At 41.2% G+C, this 21215-nt stretch overlaps 1 protein-coding gene across 7 annotated transcripts in view; it reads right to left on the bottom strand.

Moving 5' to 3' along the window:
- The window catches only part of fat1a (FAT atypical cadherin 1a), a 65719-nt gene extending 53383 nt beyond the window's left edge, over nt 1–12336 (bottom strand). For all 7 annotated transcript variants that reach the window (XR_004552318.2, XM_034085458.2, XM_034085449.2 and 4 more), the window contains exons 1-2: nt 12217–12336; nt 7407–10696 (exon numbers count right to left, since the gene is read on the bottom strand). Coding sequence is in view for 6 of the 7 variants with exons in the window: in XM_034085458.2 (XP_033941349.1) it covers nt 7407–10671 (3265 nt within the window). In the remaining variant the exon portion in view is untranslated. The remainder of the gene's footprint in view (nt 1–7406; nt 10697–12216) is intronic.
- Between the last annotated feature and the right edge of the window lie 8879 nt (nt 12337–21215).

The raw sequence follows: 21215 nt of genomic DNA on the forward strand, positions 1-21215 counted from the left end.
GGATCGTTCACCCAAAATGCTGTGATAAGGTGCTGCCGGTTCAACATACTTTAGTTTGTCCTTTTTCATTCGGCAGTTAAAAAATGGGGTTTTGCTTTGAACTACCTCCGGTAATTCCGCTCACCCCTACCCCACATTCCTCTGCCTTCTCAGGCCTCTCGCTCACATGCTTACATAAACTTTCTCAGTGCTTTCAGCCCCCTTCTCTTTCCACGGCCCTGGCAAAATGCTTCAGATTCCACTACCACGTTGTAGGGCCTGTTGTAATAGAAAAAGTCCTTAAGTAAGCTTTCTGTTACCCAGCAACTCAATATCACATCTTCCCAAAGTTCCCAGACATCTGTAGCCAAGATCCCTGCTTCAAAGACTTCAAGCCAGTTGGAATGAATGCTTAAAACCAAAACATTTGAAGTATGGTCCAAGGTAAAATTATGTTCTGCCGTTATACATTCAAAGCATTGCTCATTGCATTGATTTTATCATTTATGTGCAATATGATGAACCGGTTATTAGTCAAAGTTAAAAGCTTTAGTCACTGTTAATAGTCCAAAAAATGTGTGTGGACTGGATCGCAGGGGCTTTTCAGGCGACTTGTAATGGTTTTCATGAATCGGCATAGTTTCAAAATTGTTTTTAACTATTAGCTAGTTCTAAGCTAAAGATTGTCAAATAGTTTTCCAAATCTGTAGTATCTACACTTTGCTTTTCAGAAGTTTATATTGGAATTCAATGTTTATTTTAAGAGATTATGGTCAGAATTGTATGTTAAAATAAATCTTCCATATTCTTCAAGTTAAACTTGCATTCATACATATAAATAAATGCACTGTACATTTATATTGCTATTACTAGGTTTACAGTAAATCCTCTGTTTAGTTGGAAAGGCATAAAAGGGTCATAATACATTTGGATAGGTCTAGGAGATAATCATATTGGGGATACAGTATCACCCAAAAGGCCAAAACCCATGTCTGTCTTATCTCTTTCAATATCCCGGCCTATTGAGCCAGTAAGCCATTTCCACTTCATGCATCACTGGGAACGCGGTATACTGTCAGTACTGGCAGAGAAATGGCTGACGGCAGCTAGCTAAAGGGAACATGGTACTTAAGATCAGCTCCATCAATTTACCAGCATAACAATAGAGGACACTGATTGTGTTTGTTTTTTATATTTACGGCCAGTACAAAGGTTGTTTTAGCTTTAATGTAAAAGAGTTTGTGATAAAAACTTGAAAATCATATATTTGTACACTGACTTCGAGCCTGGGAAAGAGACTGAAAAAATACTTTGGTAAACTTGCTACATCTCTGAATAGGTTTTCCTTTCCTCATTTTAAAAAGAATGCCTATTCATTTCAGTTGAGATAGCTTTTTGGGACTGACGATACAAAGCATCCATTGTTACTGGGAGCAGCGTTTTTTCAAAGGCCTTTGAAGAGGCCAGAGCAATACTTCTTGATTCAATATCACAGTATTATTTAGAAGCAGTTATTGTGCCTAGCCTCACAGAGCTCTCTCCTTGTGCCTAACAATGAGAGAAACACATCTTTCTACACTATAGCTCTCTCTATATTCCCAGTGTACATTGTAACCCCAGCTGGCCCAAGAAAGATGTAGACTTTGAGCTGACAGCAAACAATTTCCCTTTCACATAGGTAGAGATTCACGCTACTGCCCCAGGTACGACTCCACAGACCATGAAACGATCTCCTGTTGGCTTCCCATCCATGAGGCAAACCCAATCATCGTAGAACATGACTAAAGATCAATACCTCTTGAACAGTCGCAACAAAGGTTTTAAAAACAAAAAAACACAACTAAACACGTTTGGGTTATAAATTAGAAAATGGGGAAACCACTAAGATAGGCAAGATAGAAAAATCACTGAAGGTTACTATAAGAGTCTTAAACCTTCATACATTTGGGGAAACTAAATATGGTTTCATAGTACTTCTTTCATGGGAGTTTTGCGGTGGCCAAATGGTTAACACCATACATGATATACTGTTATTGCATAGTCTCCAAATAGACCCCTCCTCCAACTATAGTAGTAGTCAACATTGTTGACTCAGAAATGATTTGACAGATTTTAAATATTTAGTTAACACACTTGAATGCACCTCAGTGTATTTAGGGTCAGGCCTGACACTTATCAGATTGCATGAAATTGGCTCTAAATGCTTGAAATAGTAGCTGATAGTAGCTTGATATGAATCAAAAGGATAAAATCATGTCTGTATCTCTTATATCTCTGTGACGAAGATGTGCACGTTTTCAATGTATCACTGCTTTTTGTAGTACAATGCTATAAACTACTGATTGTGGCCGTTTTTCGGTGCAGCACCAGTGGCTTGAAGTAACTAAAACTACAAACGGTTTAATTAAACTGTTTTGTATGTTACTATATTACATAAGCATATGTACATACCATCAATATAGCTTTCTAAATGTTCCCTGTGGTCCACTTTGTAAGACACTTCTCTAAAAGGGTAAACTCTGCAGACCTACTGTAAATCAACAGAAATATATAAATCTAACTGACAAGAGTCTTAGCATGACAAAAATAAACACACAAGAGAGCACATCCTGTGCACAAATCAGCCTTACGTTTCTTTAAAAAGATTTAATGGACTGAGAGGACAACACACTTTTAACTAGGGAAAGTGTGTTTTTCATTTAGCAACCTACAATCAACTTTGTCCCGCTGCACATTCCTGGTCCCGTCTCCACAGTAACAGCACTCAAGCAAAGACTACTTGGAGTCATGCGCCACTTTGCAGTCCCAATTTTATCTCAAACATATAGGAACTGAAAGGAAAATTAGCTTTGGCAAACTGTACTTAATGGCAAACGTTTGACCATGAACAAATCCAAGCAAATGCCTTTTTTGTTTAAGAATCTTTTTACTTTACATGGGGGACGATGAAAAAAATAAATAAAAGACAGTCATTTATTTTGTGGTAATGGAAAACACTAATAGGACATTGCTTTCACAAAGAACACATTTACAGCACAGGCTGCCAAAAGCTTCCATTGAAAGGGCAATGCATACATTATACAATCAGCATCTGTGTCTCGTCTAGACTGAACACTCTGCCTTGGTCACCTTGTGCACTGGATAATTTCCCTTCAAACTCAGACACAACTTGCTTTGAACACAAGTAAGCTTTTGTCTAGCTCCATGCCATCATCTCCACAGCAACAAAGCCTTGAGTTACCATTTACATTCAAGTGGAAACTCACCAATGCATTGTCCTGTGGTCTACTTCTGTGGATATTAAGTCAATGATTGGGTGATAAAATGTATATCTGCCTTTAAAAACGGCTGAAAATGGCCTCTTGTGAAATTGATTGTTTCCCTTTGACTTATACATGTTCTTGCAATTGTCTACCTGAACTTTTATCAGTAAGGGCTAAGCAACTAGATTTGAACATAGTCACTTCCCTTAGTCATCCCATCATAGGGAAATAAAAAGACTGTTACTCATTGGCAATCAAAACCCTTGCCATTTTATCTGATGGTTGTTATCCGGTGTCTGAAGGTGTGTAAGGCTGAGTCAGTTACAATTAGAGGAGTGGAGACTTGCTTATGTTCATAATGATAAGAATTGTTTTATTGCTAGTCTGTTTCAACTGGCACTGAAAGCTGAAGGTATGTATTCACCTTAATACCAGTGCAACTGTTGGTAGCGTTTGTATGAGTTTCTTTGATTTCAACTGATCACAACTTGTTATGTTTAATTCATAGTTGGGCTCTGCACAAGAACCTAAAACCCTCAGAGCTGTCTTCCGTATTGGCCCATGTACAATATGGAGAGCTCTTTTGATTACTCTGTAGCTGTAGTTTCATCTGAGGGCGTGTCAAGTTCAGGGGTCCAAACATCTTTTAAATAGTTCTCGATGGTTTAACAGCGCTAGTTGCAAAGCCTTTCTGAAGAGGAGGCCTTTAAAATCATTAATGGTTGACATGAAGGGCACAAGCAAAACCAAAGCCAGACCTCACTAGTATCCTTCCACCCCTGCTCATAATGGTGGAGAAACAAAGTACAATTGTGTTCCGAGTCAATGAAATTGGTTGAATAAACCATGATTTAAAGTTCATCTATGTTTTATATTCAACACAAAAATTGCCATCTTGCTTTATTTCTCTTAAATCTGCAGGTTGGATAATGTTAAAAAATAAGCACATGGAAAGCTTTCAGTTTACCAAAGTTTCGTTTTGGTCCCTGTCAGTCAAAAGTCCCCTGACTATTAGCAATTTTTCCGATTAAAACAAGGAATGGTAATTTTGGTCTCCAGCATGGAAAGGGGCCCAGAAAAGAGTCTTGATAAGAGTAGGTTTAAATTAAGATGGCACCAAGCCAATGAGTATAAAGCTTTTAATAACACAGAGAATGTCTGGGCAAACAGTTGCCATGGACTCCCTGAGCTGTCCCACAGAATAGGAACCATATCTAGGGAAGAAGCTTGCATATTAAGGGTTTCCTTGATTTGAACTTGATGTAAATGAGAACATGATGGCATTCTATGAACAGCATCACAGATAGGGATGCACGATAATTATCGGTCCGATATTAGGAATTATGACGTCATCCCGATAAACCCGATACCAGTATTAATAGCCCCGATAATATACAATATATTTTTTGGGTAAAAAAAAGAAAGAAATACTGCGGTGTGGGTGGATTGGGATGAGGGGCGCTTGTTTTTCACTCGGCTCCTCCCGTTTTGCCAGTACTGTGGTGTTAGTGGTTTAGGAAGAGGGGAGTTCTTCACAAATCCAGCGCTCCCTAATACTTCGAACCTGATCAGTCACCTGAAACATCTCCATCGCTACGATGGTGTGTTAAAACGTACGAAGACAATAATACAATACAAAGTGTGTGTGTGTGTGTGTGTGTGTGTGTGTGTGTGTGTGTGTGTGTGTGTGTGTGTGTGTGTGTGTGTGTGTGTGTGTGTGTGTGTGTGTGTGTGTGTGTGTGTGTGTGTGTGTGTGTGTGTGTGTGTGTGTGTGTGTTGGAGCTATGTGCAACTCAAGGCATATGCTCGAACCGGAGCTGCCTGGATGCTGCAATCATGTTGTGCACTATCCGTGCTGAGTGTGCTGACTTTTCGTACAATGTCCCACTGTCTGGCTTCCTGCATAAAGTCAAGTGCTCGGCCCAGTTGTGGCGAAATGTCGCTCCTCTGTTTTCATTTAAACAGCTCCTTATATCCGTTAGCGCAGCTAGCTAGCACCAGATGCTAACAACAACAATACACGTAAGGTCTCTCTCTCGCGCCACACATACACCCTCCCGGTCCTCCCGATGGCCAATCGGTGCCTGCCGGTGAGCGTGGAAGTGTGGTCTGCTGCAAGCGGGCGGCAGGAGCGGGGCTGTCAGCATCAGCTTGTAGATGGTATTTTAAACTCGATGCGCTCTGAAACTACGGGGCGGCCGAGGGAAAAAAATACACAATGGCGTTAAAATAATTAGTGGCGAACATTTTTTTTTATTATCGGTATCGGTCTTGAGAAGCAGGAAGTTATCGGTATCGGTTTCAAAAAAACTATATCGTGCATCCCTAATCACAGATACCCTTTTTAAATGTAATCTTGTGTGGTTTGGGAATGTCAGTCAAGTGGGTTGTTTGCCTGTTCAAAACACAACCTTTGTTGAGATTTTTTAGATACACCTACTCACTCACTTACTCACTCACTTTTTCCTCGCATCACCAGTGCAATGTTTTCAGCAGCTGACTTTTATTGTGTATGCAACTGTAAGAGGAAGCGCAGAAAGAATGGGGCGGTGGTGGCGATGTCGATAGGGAGTTGGCTTGGCAATTGGAAGGTAACCAGTTCAAGTCCCGGCAAGACCAAGTGCTACAGAGGTGTCCCTGAGCAAAGCACCGTTCCCTACACAGCTCCCCGGGTGCTGTTCAAAATGGCTGCCCACTGCTCCTAACACAGGATGGGTCAAATGCAGAGAAACAATTTATATCAAAATCAAAAAAAATACTGTGGTGGTAGAACAAACAAAAAAAACACTACAACATATATGAGACCAGGCAACAAACGGATATACTCTTAACAAACAAAACGGCCTGGGTTTAGAATTCCGTGGGTCTAGTAAAACAGGAAAAGACTTGAATCGTATTACCTCACTCCTTCCCACCCTTAAAAAGCTAATTCCATGACTGAAGGTGGCTTCTGGCTAATTTTTCCTCACGCCACTTTTTCATTTGTTTTCCATTTTTAACACATTTTGGTTAAGATTCACTACATGCAGCAGCACCAGCAGCAGCATTGAATACATAGCGGTCATGCACCCATGCTTATATTTTCCTTTTAGAAGCAAAAATATTGTAAATGCATAAAGGAGGGGCATTACCACCTTAGCTGTATTTAGTTGTCTACTGACCTGAGATGTAATCCATAATAACAGAACCCCACCCAGCACAATCCTATCATTGCACCTCCTGATAATCACTTTGTATGGACCTCAGGGATTAAGTAGAAAATCAGACTAGGCTCCATGAATCTGTACACTACATAGGAATTTGAGTTAGACTAGCTGCTGGCATGCATGTTGCCTTATCTAGACTTATCCTACATATTATCGTTTGCTTCAAATATGGTCAATATAGTTCATAAATATGGAGAAACTGACCTAAAACAAAAATAGAACAGCATATATAGTTATAATGCAGAGAGGAATTTAATTTCAAACAGCGGAAAAAAGTCCCATTGAGCTGCACAAGAATGTGGTTAGCAAGTGTTAAAAGGAAGGCAGCAAGCCAAGTCTAAAACATCCAAATCAGGTGATTGCTAGGTTTTGGGAAGGAACTCCTGGAATTCCAGACTGCTTATTTTTAGCTAATTTGAGTCAGCTGATAAAATCATTCTGGGCAACGGAGCAAGTATTGACATATTTCTGCCACATCATAAGAAACCTGCAAGCAAAATCTGCCTTCAGTACGATAATGAATATATTCTGTTATAAAATACATTTATTTCTAAAATGCTACTAGAGTATTTTGACCTTAGATCCAACATATATGACCATTTTCCAAATTGATATTATTTTAAAAAGGAGTATGTATTCACAGAGCTACACCATGACTGTGAAAAGAGGTGAAATGACTTAGAATCTTCGTAATACCACAGCAACTACTCAGGAATGTCCACACAGGTCTGAGAGACAGCTGGTCCGTCTGTTCTTGCCGTCAATTCTCCCAAGGAGGAAAAATGACTGGAATTAGGAACCTTTCCCCTCTGCTGGAAGGCTCCCTTACCTCATTGCTCTATACATTGACATGAACTGAATAAACTCAGGCTGCATAAAACATTTCTGATGCAAATTATTTCAGAAATGATCACCAGTATTATTCAGCTCTATAGTAACACTGAGAAAAGAGACTCACCAGTTTCCTCATCGATGGTAAATATCCCCAGGCCGGATCCATCTCGTATGGTGTATCGAATCTCTCCGTCTCTTTCTTTGTCTTCATCTTCAGCTGAAACAGTCATTACTGATGTCCCAACAAGTGCATCCTCCTTTATATATCCCTTTTCCATAAACGATCGGAACAGAGGCCTGTAGAGATTCTCATTCACATCCACTACGTCCACCTCAATGAAACAGGTGGAGGACAAGGACATGGGCTTCCCTTTGTCTTTAGCTTTTGCCGTCAGGTTGTACACCTGTTTTGTCTCATAATCTAGATTTTGCACGATCCGTACAGCCCCACTTAGTTTGTCTACTTCAAAATACCCGTCTCCGTTGTCAATAAGGCTGTATCGTACCTGACTGGAAGGTCCAGTATCAGGATCGTGAGCCTCCAGCCACATAATAACGGTGCCGATAGGAAGATCTTCCCTCACCTTCACGCGATAGTTAGGGGGAACAAATCTCGGTGGATTATCATTCACATCTTCCAAGGTGATTTTAAGTGGCACGGTAGAGACTAACTGAGGCTCGTTCGTTGCCAGGTCGCGGGCCGCGACCTTTAAGACATAAACTGGATGGAGCTCACGATCAAGCAGCTTTGTCACAGTCACTACACCAGTGTCTTCATGGATGGCAAAATGATCTGTGCCTCCCAAAATTGAATACTTCACGACTCCATTATGTCCTTGATCCTTGTCTGTTGAATCCACCTGGATGATTTCTGTGCCAACAGGTATACTCTCACTTATTTCAACTGAATATGAATCTTGCAAAAATGTAGGTCTATTATCATTGGCATCCAGGACCTTAACCCCCAAGAGGCGTGATGAGGATTTCTGTGGTATTCCAAGATCATAAACTGTAATGTTGAGGGTGTACTGGTCTGTTGTTTCCCTGTCAAGAGGGGAATAAACCAAAAGCCAGCCCGTTTCCATATCAACTACAAAGCGGCTTTCTGTGTCACCTCCTGAAATAACGTATACTAGTTTTCCATTGAAACCGCTATCAGCGTCTGTGGCACTTAAATGCACAATCCGGGCCCCAACTGGCAGGTCCTCTTTAACCTCAATAACACTAGGGAAGGACTCGTCAAACAGAGGAGGGTACCGGTTGACTGAGTGAAAGTCCATGAAGTTGTCATCCAGCTCAATATGCATGTGGATTTTGCTGCCCTGAAGTAGCTTTTCCGCCAACATGGTAGCGACACCAGTTTCAACACATTTTAACTGGACCGGCTTGCGTGCTGTGATGACAGTTATGTTCATGAACATTGGCTGAGTCTCGTGTTCGCCATCGGTCGCAATGACATGTAAACTATGAAAGGACACTTTAGCTGCCTCTCCCTCACTCAGCGTGTGCCTCAATGAGAGCACGCCAGAGTTTGGGTTCAGTTCAAACAGATCGAGATCATTCCCGGCTTTAATATAGTACCTTACTAGCTGCAGCTCATCCGCATCTATGGCTGACACGGTTGTTATCTGCTCTCCCTCGCCGTGATCTCTTGGCACAGTAACTTCACAGTCTACATTTTCAAACAAGGGCTTATTGTCATTCAGGTTATTTAATGTAACGGTGACTGATGCCTCCACCTCTCTCCGGTAAGGAGATCCCCAATCTGACGCCCTGACTTTGAGACTATAAATCCTTGGCATGAGCTCATAATCCAGGACCTCTGAGGTGCTGATGACACCAGAGAAGTAGTCGATGACAAATGGTTGAGGGCTCATATTGGTAATGCTGTAGGTCACATAGCCGTTTTCCCCTCTGTCTAAATCAGTGGCTTTAACAGTTATGACACTGGTCCCTGTGGGCACATTCTCATCAACACTGGCCTTGTAAGATGGCTGCTGGAACTCAGGTGCATTGTTATTCACATCAATCACTTCAACGATCACTTTTGTTGCCGCTTTTTTGTCACTGGTGATCACATCTAGCTCAAATCGAGAAGCAGAATCAGCATTGATTGGTCCTGCAGTGCTGATTAAGCCAGTATCTGGATTGATAGTAAATCTGTTCTTGTCAGATTTGTGTCTAAAGGCATACTTTAGCTGTGGATACTTTGGCAAAGCTGTTACCATAGTGACAGGCGTAAGAAGAGGGGCGAATTCACTAAGATTGACTCTGTAAACGGCCTTTTCAAATATTGGAGGGCCCACTTTGAACTGGGCAGAAGTGACATGTACCAATTTAGCAGATGAAAATTGAGGGGGGCTGCCTTTGTCCTTCGCCTGTAAAGTGAGGTTATATCCGAAAGGCTGGCTGTCCCAGTCCACATCTTTGACTGATTTTATTTTATACTCCTTGCTCCCAGGGCTGCTTCTCACAGCCTTGAACTGCTGAAGAGGGTCACCAGCCACTATACTCAATGATGCTATTTCTCCATTTGGTCCCTGGTCACTGTCCTCTACTGTCACAATAGCATAGGTGGGGTCATGGTCTGCATCCGAGGGGGCCAGGGTTACAGCAGTGATTACAGGTGCATGCTCATTGGCCTGCTCCACCCTCACTGTGAGTTTGGCCATGCTACTGAAGCCGCTGCTGCCGTACAGCTTCATTCCTCTGTCCACCGCAAGGATCTCCAAGTCGTACAGCTTCTTATCAGAGTAGTCTAGTTTTCCAGTCAGTGTCACCACACCACTTGTTGGATGAACTGCAAACATGTCCGTCCACTCCCTGAAGCTATAGTAGTATTCTCCGTTAGTACCGATATCTGCATCTGTTGCCGTGACCTTGGCCACACTCATGCGTATGGCCGTGTTCTCTGGCAGAGAGATGCTATAGGATGTTGGTGAGAAAAGAGGCCTCAGATCGTTGGTGTCCAGTACCTGCACCTTCACTCTAGTGCGACACTCAAAATTAGTGCTCCTTTCTGAAGCTTTAACAGTGAGCATGTAGTGGTCTTCAACCTCCCGGTTCAGAATGGAAGTGCTGCCTCCTTTGGTCCTTATTCGCATAAAACTGAAATCTCCCAGCAGGTAGTCCTCTGCTTTGAATAGGTTCTCATTATCTCCAGAGATGATTTTGTACCGTATCTCCCAGGATGGGTCTGTGATGTAGACCCCCATCTTAGCGTGACTCTCTAAGTAAGTCTTAGCAGCAGAGTTCTCATATATTGTGGCATTGTAAACAGATTGGGTGAATTGCATGGAGGCAGCCCTCGCCATCCTTTGGTTCCCTGCGCAGCCACAGAGGAGCTGCATGAGCAGCACAAGCAGTGAAACCAAGCGCGTCCCCATCATTGTACCGTGATCTTCACAGAACCACCTGGAAACACAAAAAATACAATTGTTAGTATGACAACATACAAAAAACAGTCAAATCTGAATAATATAAATAAAACACATTATTCATCATGGAGAAAAAGTCTTAATGCTGAATTCCGTATTCCTTTTTTAACTGTGCACTTTCCCAGACTGCTTTGAATGTCATGACAAGTGGCAACCGGGCTGATAAATAGCTAAATAGGTTCCATGTGGAAATAAGATAAAGCAGTGCAGTCAGTCAGGTGACAAGATCTTAGCCTCAACTGCTCCTACGTCTGCACAATGCCAGATGCCAAATAATCTGTGTGCAATTCATAACAGAAGAACATACTGTAATTTATCCAAAAATCAGCTTAAAAAGATTAAAAATAAATAACTTGCAAAGAACATCCTCAATTTTCTTGCTGATGGAAAAATGTATTCAACGCTAGACTGCTAATTTATCAGCCAGTTGCCCTTTTTTCCCCTTATGTATAGAAATGCAATCTGGTCACCCAATAACGATTTGAAAATGTAATTTAAACTGCAAGCAGCAGCAACTATGTAATAACATCATATAACTTACAAGGAAACTGGACTTCTCTGGCAGTAAAGATAAAATAGAAACCATGCCGTGGTAAATCAAATACAAGGGTGCTCTTTTATATCACATCAAGCTACAATCACTGGAAAAAACCTCGGAAGAAAATGGTTTTAAGGCTGCTTTAAAATTGCAGATTCATTCGTTTACAGCCGCTTTACAACCACTCGGCTGCGTGGGAGTCCGTACAAAGACAAATAAAAGCAAGACGTTGCCATGTCTGCGCAGGAGTGCTGTGTATAAAACCTAATCTACATTATTTACTTTTGGCGTGTCAAAATGACCCGCACATGGTTTACTTATTAATGCTTTATGCTGGGTTAATAAGTGACAGTCTTGACTAAGAACACCTTACATTTTAAACTATAGCCTGCAGGTACAAAAGAACCATCTGCTACCATTGTAAAAAATCCAACTAACGTTACAACCAAAACTTCTAGTTTTACACATAACGTACAACAAAACAGTTTACCTTCAATCGCTTTATTTGCAACCTTTAACCAATGAAGTGTTTCCATTAAGACAACATTACATCTTTGAAGAAAGTAAGTTAGGTGTCTGCAGACTGTTTCATTTCCAGCCCCATCCCCCAACTAAAGCCATTCACTTCATGAAACGATGGTAGCCGTGCATGCGCTCAGTGAGATTTGCTTGGGGAAAAGCACTATACTTTTCAAACGCAACGTAACACATAACCTAAAGTACATCTCGGGTGAATAAAGAAAGCCTGGTGTAATAACAAACAACACTACTCCAATAGTTTTTCTGAGACTAAACTTCTCCCGAAGAGGCAGAGAAAGCAGCAGCGGCTCTCTCACAGCCCGCAGCTCACAATAGCAGACCTAACCGATCTCAACTTTCTTTAGTCGTTACACAAATGCCAAAGATAAACGCTAAACGAGCCAAAGAACCACCACGTTTACCAACAACGATTCACGTACCTCTTCTATTATTAATCTCATATGTTTGGAGGTTTTGCAGGTAGTTTATGTAGTCCAAATCTCGGCATGGTAATACGTGGACTTGTCTCCTCTCCGTTACTCCATCCACCACCACCAGCAGCCGCTCTATCCCCTCACCGCTTCCCTTTCTCTCTCTCCCTCCCTCTCTCGAGCTGCCCGGTATCTCTCCGCGCTGCGCACGTCCGGATCTACTTACCGGCTGGCAGCAGGATAAAACCTTTCCGCTGTAAACCCAGGACCAGGGTAGCATACTTTGATTTACCGTAGCTGACAATATATTTGTAGTTACAAATATTATATTGGCTAACTAAATCTTAACTTGAGTCTTCTTAATCTCCAAACCACCACAAAATGGCCCCAATGTAGCCTGTTCTTTAGTATTCCTTTTACTGAAAATATTTTACTAAAATTTTGAAACACTATTATCCATTTGTGCAGATATTGATTATACATGTATTTGATGATATATAGCTTTAATTATGTACGTGTGCTTACATGGATCATTAAAAAAAATGTAATTAAGAAATATGTGACATATAATAGGCTACATAGCCTATAATTTTAAGTTACATTTCATGTATTTTCTTATTATTTCCTTAACATTACAATGGATTTAAAATTGACCAAAAACAAGTGCTCTTGAGGTAAGGTCAGTGGGCTAACCTAAGAAAGTATTATAAAGGGCTAAACCCTATCTGCTCAAATGGAAGTTAACGTTAATCCAATATGCACCTCTTCAGCTGCAGCCCAAACCACTTATGTGCCGTTACGAGGCTCTTTTGTGACAGATTAGAGAGGTGAGCTCAGTATGACCAAAAGCTGGAGAAAGCAAACAAACACCAAAGACAGTGTCAATTGCACAATCATTTATGCTCTCTGTGCTGAAAAATGCACAGTGAATTCACATCATAATTTAGCATAAAATAGGTGGATAAACTGTATTTTGCAAATACAATCGCAGTTCATGGCATGATGACAAATAGGCTAATAAAACTTGAAAATGCAAAGTTCCCCGTGCGTGTGGTTGCAATTTTAGTGTTTTAACATATATTCTGGAGATTATCATGCTTCTCATTATTCTTACTAATGTGTTATTGTCTTTTAATCGCCTGCGCAGATAGTGTCCAGTCCAGCAGTGCGTCCCAGGGTCTGTGTTTTGGCATTAGAGCAGTGTGACTGACGGTGGAGGAACATTTGCCATGAAGGCTCTGATCCCACCAACCAACCCCAACATCAGTCCTGACTGCTACCCAGACCAAAAACTGCTCTACATTCCTTCCACAGGCACTCAGTGTGGCTGCTATGCGATTGATGGCGCTGTCTCACTGCGCTTGCCCGGACTGCAGTGATCCAGCTGGTGCGCCTGCAGAAACCCTGTGCTGCATGCAGTTAGACAACTTGTCAACTTGTACTGCTCCTGCCTGTGTAGGTGTGTGTGAGTGCAGGTGCGTGTGAGTGCGCAAAGCGTGCGTATTTGTGCATTTGGTTCTTTGGCACAAGTCAGAACGAAACAATCATTCTTCCTCGACGCTTCTAAAAATATGCTTCGAGTTGAAGCGAAAGTTTTAAGAGTATTTGTAACCTTCTTTAAATGAAGAACCCAAGTCTGTAATTGTATTAAAGCTACTCACCAGACCAGCTGGCTGATCGCAGCTCCAAACTTCACTTCACATAGATCCTGGCTGTTTTTGCTGAATCTTTTTTTGAGAGCATCTCTCAGAGGGCTTCTGTTTGTGAGAATCCGTCACTTTATTCCTCTTCAGTCCCTCACAGTTTTCAGAGCTTTCTGTTCCAATCCGATCACAGCCGTCACTTGGTGGCTTACAGTTAAGCTTTATATGCTTCGCGTCGCTCCTCTCCCATAAAACGGTTCAGGTGGAGATTCATGCTGTTGCTGCCTTCAGGTGATATCGGGAATGTCGTAAGCCTGATATAGGAGTGCAAAAAGAAGACCCGGCAACGTCCAGATGTCCTTGCCTTCAGTTCTCCCGTTCGGAAAGTGACAGAGCTACCGAGTAGGCGGAGAGACATGGAAGTCACATTAACAACTGATGAAGAAAGTGATGTATTTGATTATCAGCCATTAGGTTTTTCATTTTCTGCTTTTCTGCTTATATGTTTAACACATACATACCACTTATAATGAATTAATTAAAAAGTGAATTGTGAATATTATCACCTTCAGGAAAGAACATCTCATAAATAAACAGTAATAAAAACACATGTTGTTACAGGCTCATTTTTATTGGTATTTAACATACCAAAAGCACTTGAAATTCATTTAAAAATCCACAAAGTTTGAAGGAATATCAGATCTCCTCGAAGGCATCCATGATATTACACCTTCAGCTCTGACATCATGCCTCTCTCATTCCTGGCATGCACAGTTCAGCGTGTTGCCTGCAGTTTAGCTGTGTTTATTCATCTCCAAAATCAAAGCAACAAACCACACAGCATTTTTTTTATTGCTTTTCTCAATTCATTCTGTTTAGGGATTGCGTACTTGTGCCCTCTAAGAAACCACCATAGCTGTAATAATGATCAGTGCATGCAATTGGAGAAGCAAAATCTCCTCGAACATGTGGTTAACAACTGAACCCGACACGGTGCTGTGAAGTGGCTGCCAAAAAATGCCAGAGCCGAGAGGGGCTGTTGGAGCCGGCGGTCCAGCGTGAGAATCTCTGCCTAATGTCCATTCAGCACTGGCTCATTAAAGTCACATTTGCCCATAGGTTGCGTAAACGAACTAGACCTAGGGTTTGGTGTGTGTGTGTGTGTGTGTGTGTGTGTGTGTGTGTGTGTGTGTGTGTGTGTGTGTGTGTGTGTGTGTGTGTGTGTGTGTGTGTGTGTGTGTGTGTGTGTGTGTGTGTGTGTGTGTGTGTGTGTGTGTGTGTGTGTGTGTGTGTGTGTGTGTGTGTGTAAAAGACAGAAAGAGAAGGGAGGAGGGTGGGAGAGGAAGGTTGAGATTGTGTGTAAGAGTACAAGTGTGTAATGTTTAATCTCTCTCTTCTCTCTCGGACTCCCCTCTATCTCGCTCCTACTTTTGTCCCAGACAATGTCAGGATCTGAAACAGCTTTTTTCTTCTCTCTCCCTCCCTCTGATCTGCCTGTAAAGCTTTAATTGAATTCAGGTCAGGTGATGCCCAAGGCTGGTTCCACTGCTTTGATCTCACCAAGTGTTTGCAGTCCTGGCTGCTGGGGGTCAGGTCTCAGTGCCTTACCCTACATGTATTGGGGAGGTGTTTGCATTAGGAAGTCCTCCAGTTCCTTCAAAAATAATACATTAAGAGATAGATACACATTAACTCAAAAACATAAGGAATAACATCCTGGAGGCTTTTTGTTGGACATTAATATTTAAGTCACTGTATATATGTGTTATAGCTTGACTCATCTTTTATGTTTCCTGTGCCATACAGGTGTAAAATAAACTCCCATCTTGAGTTTCAAAGCCTCATTATGACAGTGTACTGAATATTTCCTCTCATGTAACACGACTAAATGTCCTCTTAAAATCATACTAATCTGCCACAGATTGTCCTTGTGTTTCTGAGAGATGTTAGGATCAGGCATAGACCGGCGTGCTGACTTCTCCTTTCCCCTGTGACTAATGTCTTAAGCTGTACGTTCCTCTGCAACTAGAAACTGGAGAGAGATCAGGGAAGATACAGATGATTTGTAGTGTGCCTGCAGCTATTGAGCACAGGTATCTGTTTCTCCCACCAACCAATCTCGATCTGAATCCCGAGGCAAAGTTGAACTGTACGAGAGATTAGAATAATTCAATATCCACACTGCTGTAGTGTCCTCAAGTAAAGACACTGACCCTCACAGAGCTGGTGCCACTGTTTAAGATTAGTCTCTGGGCAGAAGAGACAACTTTTTCAGTTTAAGAAATTTTTTAGTCACACTATGTACCTAACACTATTTAAATGAGGGGATTTTTTTCTCTTAAATAACAAGAAATGTACAGGAAATAAACAATTGACATTGCCCCTGCAGCTGGAGACAAACTGCTGTGCTCTGAATATGAGTCTTCACGCTGCCTCAAGCAAAGCAGGAGATTATCTAAGCAAAGCCCCTTGGTTGTAGAAGCTTCCGTAATAACGTACAACAAAAATGACACGAGAATACACTGTGCTATATCTGGAGGAACCGGTTTGGAGAGTTAACATTACTGCATTATTTATTTGGTGGTGTTACTTTAAGAGAGCATGCCAGGGAAAGATAAAATGTGTGAAATAGATTAGTGCACTTCCCTCTGCATGCAAGGTTATCATGAAAACCGGCATCGTGTCCTTCGGGGAATCAATAGCACCCTTTCTCCCTGCTTATAAACTCTACATTTGACTCCAATTGGGTTGCATTTCTTTGTTATTAACCGATTCATAAGCTAAATAAGATAGCCTTCTCTGGAAATGTGCCCAGGTGGACCGCAGAAGTGCATTTCAAATGTGCTGTAAACAGCCGTATTAACCTTGAGAAGAAAGTCCTTCTAGTCAGCCTATAAAGAAAGGGCAATCATGAACATTTTGTCTGTTAAAATCTTTATCTTATTGCATTTACTGAAATGTATACTGTCGCTCCACGAGTTACATGCAATTTTCATTAAAATGTTTACATTAAAAGGAACATTTTGACATTTTAGGAAACATACTTATTCACGTTATTGATGAGTGTTTGATGAGAAGATCGATACCATTCTCTTATGTATGTTTGCTTAATATGAAACTGCAGCGAGTTAGCTTAGCTTAGCATAAAGACAGGAGAGAGGGAAAACCCTTGCTCTATCCTAACGTAACAAAATATGCTTATTAGAAGAAGATGGCGAGTGCTTACAAGTATTTTCCCACATGGCAAACTCTGCTGGGGAATGTGCAATAAGTGTGAGTTAGATGAAAAGATGTATTCCACTTTTGTGCAAAAGAGTGGTATAGATTTTCACATCTTACTCTCAACCAGAATGTGAATTAGTGTAATTTCTAAAACTGTTGAATCATTCTGGTGCCTTTCGTCTGCTCAAAATGTGACTGTGGCTGCTGTTATTGGTGGTAAAACTGAATCTGTATCCTAAGGTTTTGTCATCATCAGCTGTCAAAATATTGTTTACTTACCAATCCTCCTTTTCATTTATAAATAGTGTGACGTTATAGGGGTGAATCGGTGTTGTTTAATCATGTATATCAGATGCATTGAAACCATTTTTCTTCTCGCTTCTTATCATGCCACATTTCCTCCTCTCCTCCCCAGAGACTATGGAGTGCTGATTGACTGGCTGGTAGAGTAGGTGGCTTGGGGAGATAATATATCCAAGAGAGTGTGCTTAACATATCATGACTGCTGACCATATGCAGGATGCTAATGCAAGCAGAAAGCTTAACTGAAGTAGAATATGTTGTGATGATGATTAAGGATACATTCATTTTATCTGCTTTTGTGAGCGACCTAACGCTCTGGTGTTGTGTACATTATTGTCACACATAAGCAACACTCCTAAAGCACACCTCCCTCCTTCAGCATTTTCTCGTGAGAGACCAGCTCTTTGATGTGATGTAATATATAAAGGCACCGGGGGAATACAAGACAAATTGAACACAATACTGACTGATATTTTTGATGTACTGTATGACTCTGCAGCCATTTTTGTCCTTACTAAATCCTAATCCCACAGAAATTGTGTCGGGATTATACACAAAAGGCGCATTTTGGACATGGATTTGCATGGATGGATTAGTAAAGCCTTGTAATGGAGGCTCGTGTTTGAGGAGAAACCTCCATCCTCTTGTTGTTGCACATTAAAATGATGCGTCTACACTTCATGTTGACACACTACTCATCTCCCACCCTGGGAGAACAGATAATTTTCCGAAAGCTGTGAAAGGAGTGAAAGGAGTGCATTTTTATATATCAGCAAGAAACAGATGCCCAAGTCAAAACGTTTTACAAGGACAGTTTCAAATGTTGACAAGCCACTCAGAACGGCAGACACCCAATGCTGAATGTTCATTTGCAGCTTAGAGCTTTAAAACAGTGATACAGAGGATTGGGAGTGCTTTGAAGCCCTGAGGATGATGTTGCCTTTCACTCTCACCCAGCCCACACTTTCCCTTGAACAAACTGGTGCTCAGGAAACAGAAAATTGCAAATAAAATGAAACCATTAAGTCCTTTACAGTGCATTTACTCAGGCTCCACAAGACACTGCCTCGCTCTTCAATCGCATTCTTTGTATACAAAAAAAGCCAATCATATTCCTCTGGCAGTCATGTATTATGTATTCATACACACGTTTATCTAACAGGAGCCATATCGCGCCTCAGATTTAGACAGTTTAGGCCTTTAGGGAATGCCCAGAGGCCTTCACGATGCTTCCTAATCCTCAGATCTTTAAGATGTCATATCTCTTCGAGGAGTGAATACAAAGACCTAAAAGGACCAATGTCTGCCTTGTTCCCTTTCTCTCTCCATCTTGTGTACAAAACAGAGAGCATTTGTGAGACTAAGTGATGGAATAATGTGTCACAGCAGAAGATGTGAACTTCTTCTTTGCCTGCAGACATTATTATGTGTAATCTGATGTGCAAACAGACAGGCCACCACGCTCAGACGGTATCCTTTTACAAAGCAGGTGCATATTACACTTGTTTGTAATTGCAGGTGTCTTGTTCCTTTAGTCTGTAAATCACAAGTTCTTTGCGACAGGAAACCCAAAACTATGGATCACAGTTATGCCAAATTACCATTCACTAAACCCCTCCCCCAAACATCTACCATCCAATCATAGTTTAGCAACTGTAACTATGCATAGAGGTTCAGACCATGGTTTATTTTCTAGCCATTTCAATCCCGTGAAGTATTACATGGAATGAAAACAGACTTCCCGAGCCATGTTTACCTTCCTATAGTATTCAGAAGGGTTACGTGAAGTTATAAAACTGAATCAGGACATTCACTCAATAACAGGATACTTTATGTAAGCCAGGTCAGGATGTTGTCATAGTTTAGCATCGAAGTTGAGGTAAGTATGCCATCGAAAAATATAATTTCATGTTTTCTTCTTGATCCCTAGAGTTACTTGCATAGAACATGAAGGATGTATTCTCATGGTGCATTATGTGCATGAAACTGACATTGTGAGATGGGCATCAGCCCTGTCTCCTCTCCTCTCAGACTCCTAGCTGGAAAAGTGCTTCGGTGGAAAATAATCTACCCTGAGGACATGTTCGGAGAGGGCTGCGCTGGGGCCCTAACAGCGTTGTCATTGTAATAAGGCAATATGTTCCACTGTGTGTGTGCAAATGTGTGCTGTTTGTGTGGTTTTAAATATTTAACACTCTACATTGATGAACTGGTTCTCAGATAGCAACTGTAATTGCAGAGAATTTGTGCATTAAAGTGTCCTCTGCAAGACCCAGAGCTGGAAATCAGTGCCAGGGCAGAGATGCAAATCAGTGGAGCAGCAGGTGAAGAGTGGCATTCATCAATGTTTGATGGGCTTCTTCCTTTCCAAGGATGGCAACCTCACAACAGCACAAAGAGATGAGCGAGAGACAGGCACAAACAGCCAAACCACAGCGCAGAGGGTCATTATCATGTCACATATAAAATCATTATACCAATACGTATATATTTAAAAAAATAAAAAGACCTTGAAAGAATAACTCATTCCATTTTCATCGACTTCCCGTCTCCCTGGGAGCTCGTCATTCCGTCTATGAGTGAAAGCCCTTTCTTCTCTGTCTGTCATTCAATTAGATATAATGGTGTAAAATGTGCCCACTCACAGTGTTCAGGATTATTTTTAATAAATCAGTTTCCATCCTTCACCCCTCAAAGAACGACATCACACATACTTGCTGACATTTTGACACTTGTTGCAGAATAGAACTGTCGCCTTTGGAGCAATACAATTGTGAAGATGTTGATTTGCTGCCATAAAAATAACTTGGAACGGGTAATGCTGCCATATTATTACATGTATTTGGATGTAGAAGTTTAGGCAGTTGCACAAAGCAGCCAAGTCGGTCATCCAATTATAGAAATATCCGCCTAACAAAGAGTCCTATAGGTGCTGCTCATTTTTTAACATAGCGTGGCTTTTAAACTGAATTAGCCTTGTGGGTACGGGTGTAACTCATGATCATTATTGAACATGAAGTTAGACAGGAGTTTTGCGATTAAAGGACTTTTACCATGTATCCAGGTTATGTTATATCCAGTTTAGAGGGACAGCTGTTCACATCCATTATCAGAAAAAGCCTCATGTTTACACCATAAGGAAAATAGGGATCTTACGTCTTCCATATTATCTAAGAATCGCTAACAGCTGTTTTAAGTCTGGAGTTGAGTTTGATTTGTTTTCTGTCATCTTGGCAGTTGAACACTAAACATTTCAATTTATAAAAGATGGACAGGAAACCAAAAATCACCAGTTAAGAGTGACGACTAAGACACCTTTCAGTCATACCAGCCGACATGCACACACACCCTTAATATGCTCTTATTGAATCAATAATTGTCATAATCACCATGATAGGAGTTGAATGAGCTATTAGGAGCCTTAATTAATTGGATCCATATTGAATTACATCCAAATGTGTTCCACCTGTTTTGTCGTCGGGGTCCCAGCAGCTTTGTTAATGTTATGTGTATTCACTTGTGATTGCCTCACCCACACATTTTAAAATAGAACAGGCCCCCTGCTGAGAACAGACAAAACATTATGATGTATTTATGTTTTGAGCTCCAGATCTAGAGACTTACATTAAATGCACCTCATGGAGACTGCTGAGACTACATTTATCCCTTTTCTGGCTGCCTTCTCTTACACTCCGGTTAATAACTATTTAGCAGACATTACACTGACCCTCCTTAGCTAATGACCTGACGCACACAACTCTACTGCTGATTCAGCACAGATGTCTGGCCAAAAATGCAAGCTAAAGCGCTGTAAATAACACAACAATGTGCATGAAATGA

The sequence above is a fragment of the Pseudochaenichthys georgianus genome, chromosome 1 (genome assembly GCF_902827115.2).
Source record: "Pseudochaenichthys georgianus chromosome 1, fPseGeo1.2, whole genome shotgun sequence".
NCBI lineage: Eukaryota > Metazoa > Chordata > Actinopteri > Perciformes > Channichthyidae > Pseudochaenichthys > Pseudochaenichthys georgianus.